The 22,842-nt window shown below is 42.4% G+C and overlaps 1 protein-coding gene across 1 annotated transcript in view; it reads right to left on the reverse strand.

Annotated features, from left to right (window-relative positions):
- SLC15A5 (solute carrier family 15 member 5) overlaps positions 1 to 22,842 on the reverse strand; it is a 64,130-nt gene that overhangs the window by 24,354 nt on the left and 16,934 nt on the right. Inside the window, exons 4-5 of the mRNA XM_034758054.1 lie at positions 19,860 to 20,080; positions 15,816 to 16,002 (exon numbers count right to left, since the gene is read on the reverse strand). Coding sequence (XP_034613945.1) covers positions 15,816 to 16,002; positions 19,860 to 20,080 — 408 coding nt within the window. The remainder of the gene's footprint in view (positions 1 to 15,815; positions 16,003 to 19,859; positions 20,081 to 22,842) is intronic.

Genomic DNA, 22,842 nt, shown 5'->3' on the forward strand with positions numbered 1-22,842 from the left:
TCGATTAAGGCCCTGTTAGTGTTTATTAGGAACCTGGATGAATTATTGCTTGAAAATCAATGACAGGAGAGAATTTTATAGCAGATGCATCATGTCAAGGATAGGTATAAAGCCCTCAAGGAGCTTCTTACAATCTATTATGTCAAAAGTTCCCCAAATAAAATGCTATGTTCGTGTTGGGCAAGCCACAGAGGATTCAGATAGAAAAATATTACTACTTGGTATTTATATACAGTGTTTTTCACCCTCGGTATCAAACCACTTCACAAATATGTATTGTGACAAAGTTCCTCCTCTATCTTGGTGGGTCCTGCACTTATTGGCAGATTTTCTTGCCTCAGAGATTCACCATGTGGGTTGGGGAACAGCCCAGAGACCTTCCCCTCTGGAAGAACCCACAGTCCAGGTCAATTGGGAGGTTTGGGGGGAACCCGGGCCCACCCTCTACTCCGGGTTCCAGCCCAGGGCCCTGTGGACTACAGCCGTCTATAGTGCCTCCTGTAACAGCTGCATGACAGCTACAACTCCCTGGGCTACTTCCCCATGGCCTCCTCCAAACACCTTCCTTATTCTCACCACAGGACCTTCCTCCTGGTGTCTGATAACGCTTGTGCTCCTCAGTCCTCCAGCAGCACACCCTCACCCTCTCAGCTCCTTGCGCCTCTTGCTCCCAGCTCCTCACACTCTCACCACAACCTGAAGTGAGCTCCTTTTAAAACCCAGGTGCCCTAATTAGCCTGCCTTAATTGATTGAAGCAGCTTCTTCTTAATTGGCTCCAGGTGTCCTAATTAGCCTGCCTGCCTTAACTGGTTCTAGTAGGTTCCTGATTACTCTAGTGTAGCCCCTGCTCTGGTCACTCAGGGAACAGAAAACTACTCATCCAGTGACCAGTATATTTGCCCTCTACCAGACTCCTGTACCCCACTGGTCTGGGTCTGTCACATATTCCTCCCCCTTGCTCAACGCCTAGGGGTTGGGCACCTTGGGACGCCAGACAGTGCACATGTGACAAGCCATTGGTGTTGCCATGATGGCTCCCTGCTCTGTGTTGCACACGGGACTGAAAAAGTTGGAGGGATAAAAACCATCTGATCACTCTTGTGTTCTTCTCCTTGTTCTGCTGCATCCATTGAAGAGGTGCATGGTCAGTCACGAGGACAAATCTGCGCCCGAGCAGGTAGTAGCGCAATGTTTCCATGGCCCATTTTACAGCGAGGCATTCTCTCTCCACCACTGCATATTTTTGTTCCCTTGGAAGGAGTTTCCGACTGAGGTATAGAATTGGGTGTTCCTCCTCCCCGACCATCTGTGATAGAACGGCCCCCAACCCTACTTCCGATGCATCCATCTGCAGGATAAACTCCTTGGTGAAATCAGGGGCTATCAGTACGGGGTTACTGCAGAGGGCAGTCCGTAGGTCTGTGAATGCTTCCTCTGCTGCATCAGACCATCTCACCAGATCAGGTCCATGGGCTTTTACTAGGTCTGTCAGGGGGCTTGCCCTTGTGGCAAAGTGGGGGATAAATCGTCGGTAATACCCCACCACACCTAGGAATGCCCAGACTTATTTCTTGTGACTTGGTTGGGGCCAATTTTGGGTGGCCTCTAACTTGTTCACTTGGGGTTTTACCAAACCTTTTCCGACAATGTAGCCAAGATATTTGGCCTCTGTAAATCCTACAGCGCACTTGGCAGGGTTTGCTGTAAGGGCAGCTCGCCTGAAGGTATCGAGGACTGCCTCCACCTTCTCCAGGTGGGTTTCCCAGTCTGGGGTATGAATGACCACATCATCCAAGTAGGCAGCAGCATAACTGTTATGCGGGCGTAATAGCTTGTCCATGAGGTGCTGGAAGATAGCTAGGGCCCCATGTAGTCCAAAAGGGAGGACAGTATATTGAAAAAGACCCTCTGGTGTAGAGAACGCAGTCTTTTCCTTTGCATCTTCCGCAAGGGGAATCTGCCAGTACCCCTTTGTCAAGTCTAGGGTAGTCAAGTACCGGGCATTACCCAGACGGTCCACTAGCTCATCTATGCGAGGTATGGGGTATGCGTCGAACTGGGATACTTCGTTTAGTCGCCGGAAGTCATTGCAAAATCTTGTGGTGCCATCAGGTTTGGGCACCAACACGATTGGGCTGGACCACTGACTGTGGGATTCTTCGATGATCCCCAACTCCAGCATTTTTTTTTTACTTCTGCTTTGATTTCCTCCCTTTTTGCCGCTGGCACCCGGTAGGGCCTCATTGTTACTCTGGCCCCAGGGTTCGTGACGATGTGGTGATATGTCTCGGTTGTTTGACCCGGTTTTGTTGAGAACACATCTTGGTTCCGGAAGATCATCTCAGACACCTCATTCTTCTGGTCTGGTGTTAGATCGGGAGACACTCTCACCTGTTTGGAAGGCTTGTTTTCCTGGGTTAGGTCTTTTTGGACTGTTGTGCACACCTCTTGTGCATGCCAGGGTTTCAGAAGGTTAACGTGATAAATCTGTTCTTGTTTTCTGCGTCCTGGCTGCCGCACCTTGTAGGTTACTTCCCCCACGGGTTCAACCACCTCATAGGGCCCCTGCCATTGGGCCAGAAGCTTGCTTTCTGCCGTGGGTACCAACACCATAACCCGATCCCCTGGCTGAAACTGTTGCACTTTTGCCTGGTGATTATAATGGGTTCGCTGGGCCTCCTGTGCCTTCTCCAAATGTTCCCGTACAATAGGGATAACCTGGGCTATCCGGTCTCGCATCTGCATTACATGCTCTATTATATTTCTCCCCTCATTGGGTTCCTCTTCCCAGATCTCTTTGGCGATATCTAGTATGCCACGGGGGTGATGCCCGTATAATAACTCGAAGGGGGAAAACCCAGTTGAGGGCTGAGGTACCTCCCAGATAGCGAACATAAGGTAGAGTAGTAGGGTGTCCCAATCCTTCCCCAAAAAGATGACTATGAGCAAGACTTAATACAGCGTTCTGGTGTTTTTGAGGTACTAGGATCTGCCGTACTTTCTGCCCCTGTACTGGTGCAACCTGGTATAAGAGATCCTTCTTCATTATGAAGTAGGGTCCTGGTCCCTGGGTTTTTCCTTCCATGGGGACCCCATCTATTTCAGTCACCTCCTTCCTAATGTTGTCATACCTTGGGTCTTCTGCCTGGTCCCGTCCAAAATTTCCTCTCCTGGGGCTAATCTGCCCAAGATCTAGGGGCCCAGTCTCTGTTGCCTCTACTGGTTCAGAAGCATTAGGGTGGAGGTCAGACTCAGGTGCTTCTCCCTCCTGCGTGGCCTCCTTTTCAGCTGCGCGGGTCCGCCTACCTACAAGAGCGACCCTCTGGCTTTGGGTCAGTATTCGGGTTCTCAAGGCCTTAGTTGCCCTTCTTTCCCTTTTTGTCTTTCTACCCTGTCTGGGAGTGGAGAACAAATCTGGGGATATTTCAGAGAAGATTGGGGGTTGACAGTCTGCTGTGGATGCCTCATCAATTTTAGGGTCTCCATCTTTCTCCAATCCCCCTACTGGGAGTAAGTTTCCAAACCCTGGGAAGTCAATTCCTATGAGCACCGGGTATGGGAGTTTAGGGACTACCCCTGCTGCTACCTCAGTAGTGTTCCCTTGGATCTTGATTTTTACTGGGCTGGTGGGGTAGTAACTAACTGTCCCATGGACACGTTATCCCCGTACGTTTAGCCTGCAGCAGCTGACTACACTTCACAAGCTTCCCTGAGATAAGCGTGATAGCACTCCCCGAATCAACCAGTGCCGTGGTCCCTACCCCATTTAGTTTCACTGGTCTGGTATACATATGTGGGGTTAATGAGACCCCCACAAGGTGGATTAGGCAGCATGGATCTGTCCAGTTTCCCAGGTTACACTACATAGGCTCCTCAGCATTGGGACACTGTGCAGCTGTGTCCCCACTCCCCGCAGGCATAACATCTGTATGGAGCCCTAGGCTCTTGGTTTGGGCAGTCTAACATCACGATCATCTTGTCCCTCAGTGCTCCGACTCTTTGTGGCCTCTGATGGGCCTTCAGCCTCTCTCTTTTTCCACCTGGGCCCTTCTGGTGGCCCAGTCACCCGAACTTTAGGGCTTGGTGCTGCTAGTTTAACCCAGGGTGCCTCTTCCTTAACTGGTCGGGTCAGCTCCCTCGCTGTCCTTCGCCTCTCTACCAGGGCGACAACCTCGTTATAGGTGGAGGGTTTGTTCTGGCTTACCCAGGCACGAAGGTTTGGTGGTAGTCCCCTCATGTATTGGTCGATGACCAGAACTGCTAGTATCTCTTATTCCTTATTCTCACCACAGGACCTTCCTCCTGGTGTCTGATAATGCTTGTGCTCCTCAGTCCTCTAGCAGCACACACTCTCAGCTCCTTGCACCTCTTGCTCCCAGCTCCTCACACTCTCACCACAAACTGAAGTGAGCTCCTTTTAAAACACGGGTGCCCTAATTAGCCTGCCTTAATTGATTCTAGCAGCTTCTTCTTAATTGGCTCCAAGTGTCCTAATTAGCCTGCCTGCCTTAACTGGTTCTAGCAGGTTCCTGATTACTGGCTCCTGCTCTGGTCACTCAGGGAACAGAAAACTACTCATCCAGTGACCAGTATATTTGCCCTCTACCAGACTCCTGTACCCCACTGGTCTGGGTCTGTCACAGTATTTAACATCTGAATACCCTACTCTTAGGTATCCAGGACGACTGAAGTTAAGAGACTTGCCCAGGGTCACAAATCTGATAGAGCTAGGAACAGCGAAACCAAGAGAGACCCAGTTTCCACTCATCTCTTCTAGCCACTGGACCTCACTCCCATATCTAAGCCCTTTGCCTCCCTCCCCCCACAAAAAAGAGGTTTTGGATACTTGGATTCATACTTATGACAGCAGGTTGTCTTGAACCCTTCAGTATTCTTATGATTTTTGTCTGAACCCTCTCCAATTTTTCAACATACTTCTTGAATTGTTGACACCAAAAATGGGCACTGTATTCCAATGCCCAATAAAGAGATAATATAGCCACCTTACTCCTACACCATATTCCCCTGTTTATATATCCACAGATCTAATATTTTTGGCTACATTGTCACACAGAGAGCTAATGTTCAGCTGATTGGCCACCATGACCCCAAGTCCTTTTTAAAGTTACTGCTTTCCAGGGTACAGTTCCCATCCGGTAAGTATGGGTAATGTTCTTTGTTCTTAGATGTACAATGTTACATTTGTTAGTATTAAAAACACATAGTATTTGCTTGCACTCAAATTACCAAGTGATGGATACAGCTCTATATCAGTAACTCATCCTCTTCACTATTTACCACTCCCCCAATCTTTCTGCCATCTGCAAACGTTCAGTGATGACTTGTTTCCTTAGAGGTCATTGATAAAAATGTTAAATAGCATAGTGCCAAGAACCAAACCCTGAACACACCTAGTTAATGATGATTTTGCATTTATGATTATATTTTGACCTTTGAATTAGCCAGTTTTTAAGCCATTTGCTGTGTGCCATTTTGATTTTGTATCATTCTAATTTCTGAATCAAAATATCATGCAGTTCAAGTCAAATGCCTTACAAAGTCGAATACATCAACACTATAACCTTTATCAACCAAACTTGTAATCATATTAAAAAAAGATATCAAGTTAGTTTGACAGGATCTGTTTTCCATAAACTGATCTTGACTAGCATTAATGTTACCTTCCTTTAATTATTTATAAATGAACTCCTATATCAACTGTTAATTAGCCTGGGATCAATGCCATGCTGACAGCCCTATTGTTATCTGGGTCATTCCATTTACCCTTTTTAAATATTGGAACAACATTAGCTTTCTTCCAATCCTCTTGAACTTCTATAGTATTCCAAAAGTTATTGAAAATCATCACTAATGGTCCAGAAAGCTTCTCAGACAGCTCTTTTAAAATTCCTGGATACAAGTTATCTTGATCTGCTGATTTAAAAATGTCTAGCATCAGCAGCGCTTTTTTTACATCCTCAGTTACTGATGGAATGGAAAGTAATAAATCATCTGGCTTTTCCCCAAATATAAAACAAATATTTATTGAACACTTCTGCTTTTCTGTATTATTATTGACAATGCTACCTTTTCTATCTATGGACCTGCACCATTGTTAGGATTTCTCTTATTCCTTATATACTTAAAAATAAAATTATGTCCTTACTTTGCTGGCCAGAGTTTGCCTTGTGTCCTTTGGCGTCCCTTAGCAATTTTCTATAATTCCTAACTTCCGGTTTCTAGTCATTATTATCAACGTTTCTTCCATTTGTTATATGTTATTCTTATTATAACTGCTTTCCCTTTCCCCTTAAGCCATTTTTTAAAAGTGTGGCCTTTTTGCTTGAATGTGGCTTTTTGGACATCTAGTAAAATGTTCTTAAGCAATCCCCAATTATCATTTACATTTTTCTGTTTAAATTATTTCTCCCAATTGATTTAGCTCATAGTTGTTTTTAGATTTGTGAAATTGGCCCTTTTAAAGCACCAAGTATATTTATTAATTGTTTGGATTTGATTAAATTTATGTGCAAGCAGAATAAAGTCATGATCACTTGTACCTAAGCTACCCCTAATTTTTAGTTCTGTGATCAGTTCCTCTTTATTTATCATGACAAAGTCTAATATAAAATCCCCCCCTGTGCTGGATGCAACGCTTCTTGAGTTAGGAAATTGTCATCTATAATTACTTAGAGATTCCAAGGATGGCAGCCTGAGACCTCCTTCACACATCACTCAAGGACTGACTGTATGGTAGGTTAGTGCACACAAGCTTGCTGAGCAGAAACAACCTGCATAGACATCTTGCATCTGAAGAAGTGAGGTTCTTACCCACGAAACCTTGTGCTCCCAATACTTCTGTTAGTCTCAAAGGTGCCACAGGACCCTCTGTTGTCCTTTAACCTGCATAGACACTGCTACAGTGCAGTGGAAGTCACAGAGTGTGGCTTAGCATACTGGACAGCTGGAGAGGGTGCTTCTGAAAAATGACCCAACTGGTCAGGGAAATGTTGTGCTCCTACTATGAGGCCAGGGATTAGTTGTGGATAATAAAGGTATTGTTACCAAGAAGACTACTAAAATATGTTTATGTATTGAGTTTTATGAAGAATTTACATGGGGGAGCTGTTCCTCAATGACATTTTTAATCAAGTTTTATCAAAAATATCTATTGAGGTAACAAATAACATAGGTAACAAATTATATCAATTGAATAAAAACAATTCAACATGAACATAGTGCAAATTTAAGATCAATGAACTATAGCATCGCCAAACTATGGAGTGGTCACAATCTCGTGTAAGTGATGATGTGTTCTTCTCCATCTCCAGGAGGTTGGTGGGGTGGTATTAGTTGTCAACATTTAGCGTGACCACTAGGGGGCATAGAACAAGGAGGTAAGACTGTGTAGGAAATAAAGTCAGTCTTCTTTTGCATTCACCCCAACCACAGGTGAGTCTCTAATCTCTACCTCGTGTCAGAGTGGGATTAAACAAACATCCATAAAATAACAGAACACCCCTACAAAAAGGGAGGAAAGGGAAACAGAGAAACATGCCCTCCAGACAAGCCAGAACAGCCAAAAAACTGAACGGAGCTGGGAGAAAAGGCAAAGAAGCCTGAAAACACAGAACCCAGAGAACTCTGTTATAGTGAGTCCAAGCTGCAACAGTGAGTGAGGGTAGAAAAGTGAAGCTAAAGCTGGGGACACAGCAACAACAGTTTGCTCCCTTAAAGGGTCACATCACCTCAATCCACACAGAGGCAAGAAAACAGGGTGTGGGGGTGGAAACACTATAGTATAGGTAAAGTAGTAGAAGTGGCTACATCTTACCAAGCATTTTTTTAAATACCAACCCCAGCAGAATTTGATTTTTGTCACTCTGAGGGATGGCCTCTCTGGGTAAGCAGATTCCAGATGTTCTGTCAGGCTTCCAGTTTACACCAGCAGTTAGAGGAGAAACAAGTTAATACCTTGCTGTATACAATGGGATCTGTAGAAGAGAATATTATCCCTCCCAGAAGCCTCACAACTGCTCAGATGAAATAGTTCAATACAGTTGAAAAATTGGATAAGTATTTCTTGCCACACTGCAATGTGATTTTTTTGAGCAGGCACACTTTCACTTATACAAGCAAGAGAAGGGGAGTCAGTGAATGATTTCATAAACTGCCCTGCACAACTTAATCCAACGCTGTGGCTATGGGGAGATGAGTGAAGAATTTATCAGAGACAGGCTTACTTGAGGGCTGAGGGACAGCCAACTATCAGAAACACTTCAAAATGATCCTAACCTCACACTAGAGACAGCCAAGAACATAGTCCTCCAAAGTCGATACATAAAGAAGCAAGAAATTCTTCTCAGGAGTAACTTTGAGGAAGAATCCACTGTAGATACCAGAGATATGGGGAGGAAGATCTCTCAGGATGCCCAGAAACCAAACCTACCCAGACCAGTACAAGTACAAAGGGACCCAAAGAGAGTGATTGCTAACATGGAGTAAAGAAAAGGAATATAGCAAGAGCATGAAAGAATGCCCATGGTGTGGCAAACCACCTCACAGCAAACAGCTTTGTTCAGCAAGAAACACCAAATGCAGGAAAGGTCTTTAAAAAAAAAAGGGACATTATGCAGCAGTCTGCCAGTCTAAACATATGGTAACAGCTGTCTTTCAAGAACACGACCCAAAAGACACTCCTACTTTAGAGCCATAGGAGATAACCAAAAAGAACCACCATTAATCATCCACAATTGCCTTGTGACAATATAAAGCAAACTCCAAAATAGATACAGACGTTGATATAACAGTGATTTCAGAATAATTTTTCAGTAGGATGAAACCACCAACACGTCAAGAGCTAACAAAAAGATATTGAAAGTCCTAGGACAGTCCCCATTAAATGTGAAAGGAAAATTTTTGGCCACTAACTCAGAAAGAAGACTACATCCAAAGAGGTCTACATTGTAGATGGCCTATGCACTGCGCTTCTAGCCACCTACTAATCATAGCCCTAGAACCTGAGATCAGGAAGAGGTTCCCAAAATTATTCCAAGAACTGGGGGAAATGGAGGGAGAAACCACATTAAACTTATACCATTTGCTCTGTTGACACCCCCTCCCATTTCTGCCCAGGGTGAAAGAAGAGTCCAGCTGCATAGATCAGATGGGTATAATTTCCAGAATAGACACCCACCTGAATGGTGTGCTTGCATGGTAGTGGTCCCAAAGCCAAATGACAAAGTTTGGAACTGTGTAAACCTTACTAAGTCCAATAAGAATATCTGTAGTAGAGCGCAACATATACTCCTATATGTTGAACACAGTCTTGGACAACTTACTGAAACAGATGTCTTAAAATTGGATATTCCATCTGGGTTTTGGCAGATACTACTTGCTGCAGAATCTGCAATGTTAATGATCTTCATTATACCTTTTGGAAAGTTTTATTTCAATAGGCTACCATTTGGAATACCATCTGCTCCTGAACACTTCCAAACGACAATGTCAACTCCTGGAAGGGGTTTTCTGCCAAATGGATTCTTATCTCATTATTTACTGATTGACCCTACATGACCAACATCTGTTTACAGTCCTGGAAAAACTGGAGAAAGCCGGACTAACACTTAATGACAAGTGCAAATTGTAAAAAGGCAAAATCTCATTTCTAGGCCAGATCATTGATGGGCAAGGATCAGATCAGATTCAGAGAAAGTGCAAGTGATTACCCAGGTAAAGGAGCCTCAAAGTGTCAATGAAGTATGTTGATTCATGGGTATGGTGACACTCCTGGGAAAATTCCTACTTCACCTGATGGTGAGTTTGAAGCCATTATGAGAATTCATGAATTCACAAAATGCTTGGTATTGAGGACATTCAGAGAAATAAAGCAAGACCTGAGCAATACACGGGTTTGAGTCCTGTGTAAGCCAAATAAAACCACTACAGTTTCAGCTGATGCCTCATCTTATGGGATGGGACAGTCCTCCTTCAGGAACAATCCCCACTGTGGTGCCCAGTAGCATATGTCTCATGAGCACTAACCAATACATAGCAGCACTGCACAAACAGAAAAAGCAGCCCTAGCCACTGCATAAGCTTGTGAACATTTCTGATAATAATCCTCAGTTTTCCCCTGGGATCCTGGAGGGTATGTCTACACAGCTCACAGAAGCGACCCTCCCAGCCTCGGTCAACAGACTTGGCTTTGCAGGGCTTGTGCTCTAAAAACAGCTGTGTAGACAGCACTTTGAAGTTGTGGCTCAGGCTGGAGCTTGGCTCTGAAGCATGGGAGTCAGGAGGTGGTCTTGACCTTTGTAACAAAAGGTGCTCCATCACAGCTGTTTGCATCTGCATTGTGTCCTTTTTCAGAGTCAGCTACTCCATTTTGAGCCTTTGTGATTGCTCCAGGAAACCTTTTCTCCACACTTCCCTCTTTGCAGTGCCTCATTCCTTGAACATATCCTTGTGTCCTTTTTTCCCTCCCATCAGAGGTTTGTCAGCCTCTCAGCAGGTGATAAGTCCCCTATATGCATGGAGCAGTGTGTTACAGGTGCTAAAGGGAGTCAGAAAAAAAAACAAGTACATACTGTATCACTCCTAGTCTCCAGGCTGACAATGATAAAATATTGCTTTTCCTCGCAATTTTGGAATGTGGAATTCTCTTCCCACTCTGGCTCATTTTGAGATGGTAAGACATTTTCCAAATTACTTCCCTCTTGTATAGGACCCTTTAAAAATACTGGCTGGGTGGGTGAAGGGGTCAGCAAAGGGCAGATTGTTAATTTCAAGTGCACCTCTGCTGGCTGTCCTTCTGTTGGTGGATGTTACCTTCAGGCAAGTCCCCAGGAGACATAGAAGAGACTCGTTCAGAAAGGCAATGGGCAAACCCAGAAGATATGCAGTGCTGGCCTTGACCAGGATGATGTCCCTCCCAGCTAGTGCAGGAGTAAAAGGGAAACACTAGTTATATAAGCAGTCTTGAGAGAACTACTTTGCCTTGCAATGTGCATGTCAAAATAGGGCTCTGGCTTTGACTTAAATTCTCTTTTATGACACTCACAAATCAGCATAAAGTATACTGCAAAATAAATAGAATCCTGCAATAATTGCTCTAATTCCAAGGATTTCTGATAACCATGAATGCCTTAAAACTCCCCATGCATTTACTTCAAAATTTCAAGTTGGCTAAAAGCTGAGGCCACTAATGGCACTGTGAGCCAAGCACAAGGGATGATGCTGTGGATGATGGGGGAGGAAAGGAGAGCATCTCAGGAAGGGGGAAAATGAAGCAGCAAGTGTTGCTGATGGTTGTGGGATTTAATACTCCAAGGAAATAAAACATTCTCTCTTTAAATCTGTGGCACAAATACCATTTTGAGCAAGTTGCAGGGTGAAGGGGTTAAAAGTCCAGCAGAAAGAGAGAGGCTACTGGTGTTACCTAACATGGCGGTAGACAGCTGCTTTACCCAGAAAAAAAGTTGTTTGAATTCCTCTGTATTGTATTGTAATACGGCACACAATAATTAGTGGTACAACTCCCATCCACTGCATTTTCAGGTTGGCTGCTTGTAGAGCTCTCTTCAACAGCAGTTTCAGTATGGCTGGCCACATGGAATTCTTGTATAATCTCTGAATCTGCTGTGTCGTACTGTTCTTGGGTGCCCAGAAAAATCTCCTCCTGATCAGACCTCCTCCTACACATGGGGTCAAGGGCCCTTTCCATATTGTCTTGGAAACTTTGTGGAAAACTATCTATCATATCATTCTTAGGTGTGGTGGTAGCATTGCTTGTAAAAATGAGGTCCAGGTCCTTGTAGTTTGGGTGGGTAGTGGGAGCATTACTAGAGGCCCCACTCTTGTTCCTTGCTTTTGGGTACTTCTCCTGGAGCTCCTTTGCTTAGACTTGGCACTGAAACCAGCTCTGGGAGCATGCCCTCTCTTCATTTGTTCTGACTGTGTCCTGATGAGGTTTGCATTCCAATAACTTCATCGGATGGGACTAGCTCTCCAAAAAGGTCAATCAAGTCCAGGAGCTCTGCAGCGGTCTGTAGGGAAGCATGGATGCTTTAATGGGTTTGTGACCTTACCACTACCTGGTATTGGAACGGGGCACTTCTGACTGCATGCCATCATTTAAAGGGAGAGAGAACATCTGGCCAAGATGACCCCGAAGCAGTGGATGGTACAGAGAGAGGCCAATCCAGGTGTGGGATAGCAGTTGGAATACTGCCAGAAATAGCGTTGTTAGGAATTGGATGTAGTGGTAGACTTGGCTGCATAAATAGGGAAATATTAAGTAGCAGCAAGGAGGTAATATTATCTTTGTATTTGGCACAGGTGTGACTGCTGTCCAGTTCTGGTGTCCACAATACAAGAAAGAAGTTGAAAAATTGGAGATGGCTCAGAGAAGAGCCATAAGAATGATCAAAGGATTAGAAAACAAAATCTGCCTTATAGTGACAGACTCAAGGAGCTCAATTTATTTAGCTTAACAAAGAGAATGTGATTTGATCACAGTCCAAGTACGTACATGGGGAACACATATTTGATAAAGAGCTCTTCAGTCTAGCAGGCAAATGCTGGAAGTATGAAGTTAGACAAATTCAGACTGGAACAGTGAGGGTAACTAGGTATTGGGACAACTTACCAAGGGTTGTGGGGATTGTTCATCACTGGCAATTTTAAAATCAAGATTAGTAATATTTTCTAAAAGATCTGTTCTCTCAATGAATTTCTCTTTGAACTAGAAGTCCTACAGCCAGTGTTATGCAGGAGATCAGACTAGATGATCACTGTGGTCCCTTCTGGCCTTAGAATTGATTAATGTGTAGCACGAACCATGACATGAACAAATGGTGAAGTAGAGTTACTCCTGTTCCAAAGGGGATTAATTACTGTGACCTAAAATGTTGAATAATTCACTTTTAAAAAAATGCTGTGTGTGGACGCAAGGCACTTGAAGGTGAATAAACTTAAATTAATGCGATGTATGATCCCTGTGTAACCATGCCCTTAGGGACAGAATAGCAGGGCTTTAGCGGAGGTTTTTCCAAGAGAAGGTCCCCTGAGTGCAGTTTGTGATCTTCGTTCAAAGGAACAGAACTTGTGCACATCCTGTAAACAAATTGCACTAATATCTTGATTCTGCCTCACCTATTTTCCAGTGGGAAAATCTTTGCCTGCAAAATTAAAGAATCCTCTACCAGAAATCTCTAAGAACCCTAAAGTGTGTTATTACCTGGCAAAGAGACAACATTTCCTACCTCTAGTTGAGCCTGAAATGCATTAAATATCAACCTAACGTAGGAATTACCATGCAGTCCATCTAATCCAGTCTCTTATCTGCAACAGCAGCCAATTCCGGTTGCTTCAGAGGAAGATGCAAGAAATCCTACAGTAAGCAATTATGGAATAAAGAAAGTTTATTCCTAACTCCCTTTTATATCCTGCAGCAAAAGGATTAATATCACCTTATTTTAAAAAATCCTTATTGTACATCTGGATATTATCATTATCCACATATATGGCCATTTCTTTTTTGAATCCTTGTCACTTTATTGAATCAAAAAATAAGAATTCCACAAATATGAGAAATAATCTTAAAGAAGTTGACTGAATACATGCACATCTCAGAGAGAGGTTCAGGTTCAGAATAAGTTTGGGGCTAAGATTTAGGTTCGCTAATTTTTCACATCAGTTCAATCATCCCTAATTTATAAAAAGAAAATGTTTTTGGAAGATCTAATATAGTCTATTGCAGGGGTCGACAACGTTCGGCACGCGGCTCGCCAGGGTAAGCACCCTGGCGGGCCGGGCCAGTTTATTTACCTGCTGACGCGGCAGGTTCGGCCAATCGCGGCCCCCACTGGCCACGGTTCGCCGTCCTGGGCCAATGGGGGCGGCGAGAAGCGGCGCAGGCGAGCAATGTGTTGGATTAATAATGCATAGTTTATATTATTTATGCAGTTACATCTTTAAAGATTTTTAGTCTTTAGCCAGGTTCTTTGATATTAACCGGATCATGAATAAGGAATGTAGTAGGTTAATGTTTTCTTGTAACTTTGTCTTAACTTTAAAAAAAAAAAAAAAAAGTTTCTCTAATATCACTGTTATTGGGTTTCTTTTTTGTTATGAAATTTGCATTTGAATGCATTAGGACCTGGCTTAAAACCAACAGCCTATTTACACTTTCAATTTTGCTCCTGCAAATAATTGTGAACCTAATTAACTTCTGGCACAAAATGCTGGCACTTTCAGCTCTAGCAGATTTGCAGGTGCAATCATGAGTTAGATATCTAACAGCCATCGCTTGCACACACAGTTAATTGCACCTCAAGTTATTTGTGGGCACAAAATGGGAGGCTATTTTTAAAAATGGAACCATTAAGAATAAGCCACCTCATGTATTCTGCTGCAGTAAAGAACAATAAGATAGTACCCTAGCACCCATTTGGAATTTCCATGGTTTTAAGGAAAACATTATTATCTGAATGTACTTTTTGTGGTTTAATTTAGATGTTTTTTGAAAACCAGGGTTAATTGCCACCTGCTGGGTTATACGCTTCTAGTGTGTGTAAGACTTAATAACAGCCTTAATTGGTCTAACTTTAGTCAGATTAATACTTCTGCATTTCAGCACTGACTGTGCTCCATGCCACAGGGCCCTGAATTAATACAGAAGAGGAAATACTGGTTTATGAACAGTTTTGTCTCAAAAGTTTACACTGCAGGGTGGATGATAAAATAAACAGGAATAGAGTTCGCTTTGTCTAGAAATCCTTGTGACTGGAGACAGATTTAAATAAATAATGGGTGAACATTGTTCTTCTCAGATATGAACTGGCAAGGGATGAGTTCCAAATTTGCAAAATTTGTCTCTAGATGTGAAATGCCCCAACATTTTGGGAGAGATTTAGAATCATGGTTATTGCTTGACCTCTTACAGAAATAGAGCCTACTGGGAAATTCATATTTTGATCCAGATTTAGACTGGAGAAGGTAGCCGAGACACTAGGTCTGACAAGCTCTGACTCTCAATTGGACTGCCCCAGGGACCCAAACAAGAACTGCTTTTGCTCACTTTGAACTGTAATTGTTAAAGACTCTGTACCTAGGGCATCTGCAAACTTTTCCTTTCCTACCAGCCCCAGTAAAATACCTTTTCACTTAGGCATTTGTCTGAGTGGTTATTGGGCCCCACCAGGACTATTGCCTACAAGGCCTAGCGGCTGAAGCACCTACACTGGTTGCCTCTGAGTGGTGTACACCGAGCACATGACTGGCACCCAAGGACTTTGGTGTGTTCTAGCACTGCGCAGCCACAACAAATACACATTTGTAAATGTTTCATGGTTATATTTACAGAGGGTAAAGACAAGACACAACTTTTCATACTTGGAAAACCAGGCATTATAGGAATCAAACTGGAACTAGCAGAAACCTTTTAGGTGGTTAGCAAATTCTCACCCAAGGACTCAGGTCTGTCCCTCTAGTACATCCTTGAGTGGTTTGTCTCAAAACTTTTTGTCTGTTTTTAGTGGCTCAAGGCAAAATGATTTCCCCCAACCTGTCTGGAGATCTTTTCTTAATCACCAGCATGTTTCCTTGGCTCAGTTACAACCAATCATTTCAAGTAGTATCCATCCTGGGGACAACCCCAAAACAGTTGGTTTTCCATCTCAGCGTTCATAATTTCACATACGCTGATAGCGTCATCCAGCAAGTGCACCCTTCTTATCCATCAGCTAATTTAGTATTTCAATCAGGAATGAAATGCAGATGAAGACCCTATACATATGTATTTCATACTCACTAATGTAAACTGTTGGAGAGCGTCTGCCTCTCTTGGAACTCAATAGATGAGTGTTGATGCATTCCAAAACAGGAGCAAGGATTAATAAGGGTATGATGCTTATCACATTCATTGCTGCAATTGGCAAGAGAAATCCATTCAAATTCAAGTCGGAATTCATGGTCTGGAGATAATATCCTGAAGGAATCTGCATTGGGGAAAAACCCTGTTTTTTAGTATACTAGTTTTAGGCTTTTTTGAAGGGACAAAATTCTAATATATTTGGAAACCTCTTCCAAATGGATCTTGTTCCATCTTCTCTTCGCCAAGTTGAAATGCTACTTGCAGATCTGTTACTAGACTCTCAAAGAGAAGGCCCAACCATAACAAAATTAATCAATTATCTGCCTGCTGTTGTGATGCTGTCGTCATCATCCTCTGTTGAGAGCTAAATTTTTACCTCTGTTTCAATTGCCCCTCAGTATAACAGGATCAGCAAATATTACCATTGAGTATCAGCTTCTTTGTCTATCCTTCATTAAAGCGATTGATTGAACTCATAGCAGTAACTTTGAAAGAAGTTTTAGTTGCTCCTTATACTGCAGGAAAACAATTTTTTTTAATAGAATTGTTCAGCCACAAACCTCCCATAGGAAAGTGAGACATGAACTTATTTTACAGAAAAAAAACAAGCAGGAATATATCATTATAAAGACAGCAGTAATTTTTTAGATACCCATGTCAGCAAGTCATATCTGACAGATGCACCAGTATGATGTACAGGATGAATATTTGGCCATGCTCTTTAGAACCAGACTAACACTTGCAAAACTTGATTGATAAGCATAACAGTAATAAACAGCATTTCTCTGTATTTCTAGGTCAGTAAATGAAGAGAGAAACTGATAATTGGAAGGAGAGAGGCCCACTAGTTCCAGTCCCCCAAGTCCAGTGAAATCAAAGTAGATTTATAGGATCCGATTGGTGTATCCCACCACAACAGGGGACAGTTTGTATTTCTTTTGTATCTTACAATGAAGGTCTATCGAGGTGTAGCGCCCCCTCTCCATCCTGTTACCTTCTTTAATGCCAATCTGCTTACAGGTTTTGATGGACAGGTTTGGGTTCTTCTGGATCCCGCCACCCACTCAGCAGAGTGTATCTTCTTTATCTTTTCCTATGAATTTATTTGGTGGTGCCTCGACCCCCCTCGCTCTTTCCTGGCAGGGTCAGCAGGGCAGGTTGGGAGGAAAATTCTAACCACAGAGTAATTCCCCACTTATTTGCTAGATAGTTGGAGACTTCCAAGAAATAACACAAACATATACAATATATTCAACACAATAATTATATTAAATAGGAGACAAATCTAACATAACAGGGTAAAACACTATTTTTAGGTTCACCAGTGCCCACGCTGCTAATACCTGTGATTTTCCCCAGTCATGTGACTTGGTGTAGCAAATGTAAGATTAGTGTCCCATTGGTATGCATTCTTTGTTGGAGCCTTTGATGACCTATAACCACAAAATTCTTCTCTGCAGTGGTTTAGCAGTGTGGCTGATGGGGTTCAGTAAAGCCCAAAGGACTCAAGTGGGAGAAGGTGGTAAATCCCTCCAGAGGTTTAATATGCAGCAGGTTATAAAATCCCCAAACCCTCACTCCCTGGCTTGAGGACACAGTTCAGGGGGTCCCCAAAACAAATTCCCTGACCGACTAACTAAAAGATGGTGCACTCACAAACTCCACGAATGATCCTTAGGTTTGGAGATGACGCTGGACTCCTCAGTCACTGCAGAGGGGCTGATCTCTGCTGGCTGGGATCCTCTTCAGGCAGGAATCAGGCTGTTTCGGTCCCAGGATTTCCCCTCACCACAAAGGGGTACAGGGCTCAAGGTGCAGATTACACAACTGTACTAAAATCCAAACTGTAGTCTCCTAGCCAAGTGTCCAGACACACACACAGCAGGCAACAGCCCTGAACTAGCGGACAGAGCAGAGCTGACCATGTGGTGACTGGTCTCACCTCGGGGGCTGGAGGGCTAACTCAGCCTGGCTGGGGAAGTTTCTATAAACATTGATGAATTAAGCCTCTCAATCCCTACATGCAGCAGGGAAGTGTCATTATACAGACTGATAGGGAGAGAGAGATAGGTGACTTGCCCAGGTCACACAGAACAGCTGGGTATAGAACCCAGATCTCTTGATGCCTACCCCTGTATCTTTACCACAAGTCTATGCCTTCTACTCCTGCTAACTCTCCAGAATAAGATGAATCTCTCAGTAAACCCAGTTATCTGCTGATCGACCCAATGTAAATCAATTCAATTAAATGCATTTGAGCAAGAATCTCTGATTTGACAAATGTATGAAACTAATGTTATTTACATTAGCTTTGTTTTCCATAATGCTTTCAGATGAGACATAAAACTGAGGTCTGGAGCACTTACACAGAGGACCCCATGGTGCTTCTCATAACATCATCATGTTAATCTTAGTTTCCTGGGGAAATTCCAACTCCGATAATTACTTTCCAATTACTTAAGCCTCTTGCTGCTTCAGTTAGATCTAGTATTCAATTGCTGTCCTAAATTGTTGTTCAGTGTTGTTAGGCATTCCTAAAACAGTTGAGTTACTATGTTTTCACCCTTAAGGTGTCTGCAAGTCAGTGGTGGACAAAATGATTCCAGTTTGTTCAGGACTTTTAGGGTTATTCAGAATGTTAAATCTCTTAAAAAAAAAAAAAAAAAAAAAAAAAGATTTTCCACTGCTCATCTCCAGAGGAGGATACAAACTATGCAAAAACTTAAGGTGAACAAAGAAATGGTGGCTGAACTCAGAATGGTTGCCGCACAACTTATAGACCTCTGGTTTCTGTTACCAATTGCACATGAAAATCGATGTTATTAATAGGAATAACATTATCAGCAGGAATCACGGGCACACAAATCTGTTCATAATATAGAGAAAGCGCTATTCATCTTTACAGAAGCAATATTAATCGATTGCCTAATCAAAGAGAAGGCTCAAGCCTTGAAATCATTGCTTCCTCTGCCTCAAGTGCAAAAATCATCCCCTTCAAAATTTTTGACTCCCTTTTCAAATACATGCCTGAATATTCTGACTATAATCAATGTCAATAGAGGTTCATTGTCACCTTGTAGTGGCTAGTAATGTCAAGTGTCAACATCAACTTTTTTATTTTTAGGAAAAGGCTGTCTCAGGAATGACTGTCAATAATAGCAGTATAATTAAGATATGGTATTTTAAGATTTTTTTTCCTCAAGCAGCCTAGCACTATGCACTAATTTTAGCACCAATCAGTGGAAGTGAAGTACAAAGCCTGCTCAGTAACATAGAGCTAAGCAGGTTGCCACAGGGTAAACTACCTTGAAAACTTTTGCTTAACCTGGAACATCCAGTCAAAAAATCATGTCTACCTAAGTAGATCTGCATGACACTTTCACATTTATATAGCACCTCTTCCCCAGAAGCAGAGAGACCCCTACACAGGCTGTGAAAGGATCACTTTATCCACCACTGAAATACACCCACCTCTGGGGCGGGACACACCAGCAACACATCCCCTCCAGCGCAGTATAAAGAGTATACAACTAGGACTACAGAGAGAGTCTGCGGTGGAAAATATCAAATGAATTACAATTTGTTGAGGAAATTGGAGATAATGGTATTTCTAACGAGCACTGGTATTCTGTCTTTAATAACCACAAGTGCGTAGGTCCTCACCTGAATCCACAGCAACTCCAGCAGCAGAGCACCCTAGCACTGGGTACTGGAACAATAATGATTCAAAGAAAAAAGTAGCACATACTGGTCTTCCTGTGTCACCTGAGGCTCTCTCCCAAGTGCTGACCAAGCCAATCATCCTTCATTTATGAGAGTCAATGTGACCATAGCCTGGTAAGTTTTAGTAAATCAAGACTACTGTACTGGTAAAGCAGCTGTTGAAGACCATACCAAGAAACTAGATATACAATTGTATTAAATATATTTCATCATATTTTAATAATCATGGGAATTTAGGATTAAAAGCTTTTTACTCACCTGAATGATGCACATTCTATATAGAATTTGAAAGGCAAAGAGCGGAAAGAGCCTGACAAGCAACTTAGTGCTTTCCACATGAGTCTCACTGTACCAGCCACCATAGTTTTCCTTGGCAAGATCTAACCAGCTTGTCACATCTCCACGAAGGCGGCGGTATCTCACACAGCACATTCTCAGTGCATGAACAACTACCCCACAGGTGGTCAGCTGGGAACTACCTGCGAATGATCAGAGACATCATGCATCAGTACATTTTACTTGCTGCCAAACTGAAGACAAGCCAAATCGCTTTTGGAACAAAATACAACTGGGTATGATTTATCTTGGTCATTTCCAAAGGATGTAGCAGACCAGATTTGTTCCAATGCATTCATCTTTACAAGACAACTTGAACATATAGGGCCAAGTCTGGTTGCAGCATCCACCCTAAACTGCCCTACTGAAGGTACATAGGTTGTGGCCTTGTCTTCAGTAGGAAGAATGATTTTTTTTTTTAATACCCGTTAACACTTTGGAATGATTTATTGTTATGGCTGAGCAGGTACTATATTAATATTTTCCTTTGAATGTGTTTTGTATTGATTTGATCTGGGTCGTTTTCCATTCAAGCCAGTAGTGAGCTATTGTATGCCCGCCAACAATACTGTCAATGAAAGAGGGAGGCACTGGTGAATTGAGGTATGGCTCAGCGGATGCTAATGGGATAGAGAACTTGTCATGGTCATATTTCATGGTCAGGTTAGTCGTTATTAAAAATATTACCTTCTGATGGCCATGTGATAGGCTGTCTGAAATAAATTAGGGGTTCTCAGTCTAGTTCCTAGCAAAACAACAAAAACCTCAACCGCAATTACCATCCTTGTTGTCAGTCTCAGAGAAACCAGCAATGGTACAAGTATGGAAACTTAGACAGGAAGGATGGTTCAGTCATTCGGTCCTAGCCTATGGTCTGGGAGTTCTGGGATCACATTCCTGCTCTGCCTGTGCAACCTCAGGCAAATCACTTACTCTCTGTGCCTCAGTTCCCAATCTGTCAAACGGGGTAATAGCACTTCTCTATCTCACAGGGGTGTTTGAGTCACTCGGATACTACAGTAAAGGAGGGGTAATATGAGTATGATTAGATAGATAGATCGATCTTAAATGCCTTTATCCCACAAAGGTCATCCCAGGGTTGAGACATATTGGCAGGGAGGTGTGAGGTAAGTTTGCATTGCTGCTGCCTGGGGCCTATTTTATTTATTTATGGTGGAGTTCATCTCCTGAGTTGGCACCTATCACAAACACTGTATTTATTCACTTAATGTCAGGAAAGAACTAAGAAAGCAATGGCTATTGGCTAATCAAGATTTAAACCCACTCTCTGGCTGCTTAGTATCCACAGCTGGACTGTTGGCATTGATAAATAAGATCTCCCTAACAGAGAGGGAAATATACAATATGGATCCAAGTTATCGAGTCTTCTGGCTTACGTACTCTTTTTAAAAAAAGCTTTGAGGTCTAAAAACATAACCAAGAAGAAAAAGCCATCTTTATAAGAGTGTTCAAATTAAGATAAACTGATCAGAAAAAAGGAAGAGGGTATAGATTCTGGATTCTCTAATCAGTATGAAGAGGCCTTTTAGAAGTGAAAATAGACATGAGAGAACTTGCGTAAGGGTATAGTTTTCACCAGCTGTCGTGATTTGGGGCTGTAGCTAGCTATCTGATGTTTACCCACATGGGCTGATCTCTAGCTTTTTGCCCCACAGTTGACATTGTGTCATTACAAAGAATGCACTCATTTACAAGAGGTGCAGTTACAGCCTAGTCCTGTGAGAAGTGAGGAACCCTGGACTCCTCTTGAAATCAGCCCTTTCAGGAGATTAAGGTCTTAGACAGCTGTACCCATTTATTAAATAGGTGGATAAGATGAATAAAGAAAAATGTTACACCTTAAGAAATGTTTGCGCTGTAGCATATCCAGTTTATTGCAGATTACACACTTGGAAACAACCACTATTAAAAAATTCAGACTTAAGTTCCATTATTCACATTGGAAAGAAGATTTAACATGGATGACAGGTTATTGTCGAGCCCTGACATTTCAAGGCATTTCTTATTAGAACAATTTCCCTCCTTTCATAATACAATCTGAGAATCAACCGCTTGTGAAGATCTAGAAAATATTTTGTTCTGCACAAGAGTAAGAAGGCAATGATATATTTACTTGCAATATACTATTTAGCTACTAGATATTTCTGAACAATGTGTAGAGTTCCAGATGGGTTGTGGTCCCTCCCTGGTAAACAAGACAGACAAATCTGGAACTCAACCTGTGTATGAAGCTTGTTTATCTGTAGTTGCAGTTTTGTTTAAATGAACAACTTGGGTGAAATTCTGGCCTCAGTGATGTCAATAAAAGCTTTGCCACTGATATTAATAGTGCCAGGAGTCACCCCTGCTTTTTAAGGAGGAGTGTAATTTCAGAGAAATACTCTGTTCGAATTTTGACATTAATTGAAGCAGTAATTCAGGAAGGCATGGGGTAAGAAGGGCAAAGGGAGAAGATACAGAAAGCATATGATATGCAGCACTATCATTGAAACAGATATCTGTTCTACAGACATAACCATGTACTTCAGTATATATCAACATTATCCATTTCATGTTTATACAAATTGAGATTTTTAACGTTTCCTTGGAAATGTACATCTGTTTAGACACTAAAATAAAAACATTTAGAAAGCAATCTTTCCCCTTCTTTATCCTTACTGCTTTTGGCTCTGATGTTCTGCTACTCTGACCTTGATCTAATCATGAATATCTATGCTACTTAATTATAATAAAAAGCCTACATTGTACTCTAGATGGTAGACACACATTTTTTCTCATCTTTGGTCACCTGCCAGTTCTTAAAATTATAGCAGTGGGAAGAAATGCAAATGAAGTCAATGCTTGACTGCTAAACATGATGGAATGCATGGTCCACATTGGAAAT

Source organism: Trachemys scripta, chromosome 1, assembly GCF_013100865.1.
Source record: "Trachemys scripta elegans isolate TJP31775 chromosome 1, CAS_Tse_1.0, whole genome shotgun sequence".
Lineage (NCBI taxonomy): Eukaryota > Metazoa > Chordata > Testudines > Emydidae > Trachemys > Trachemys scripta.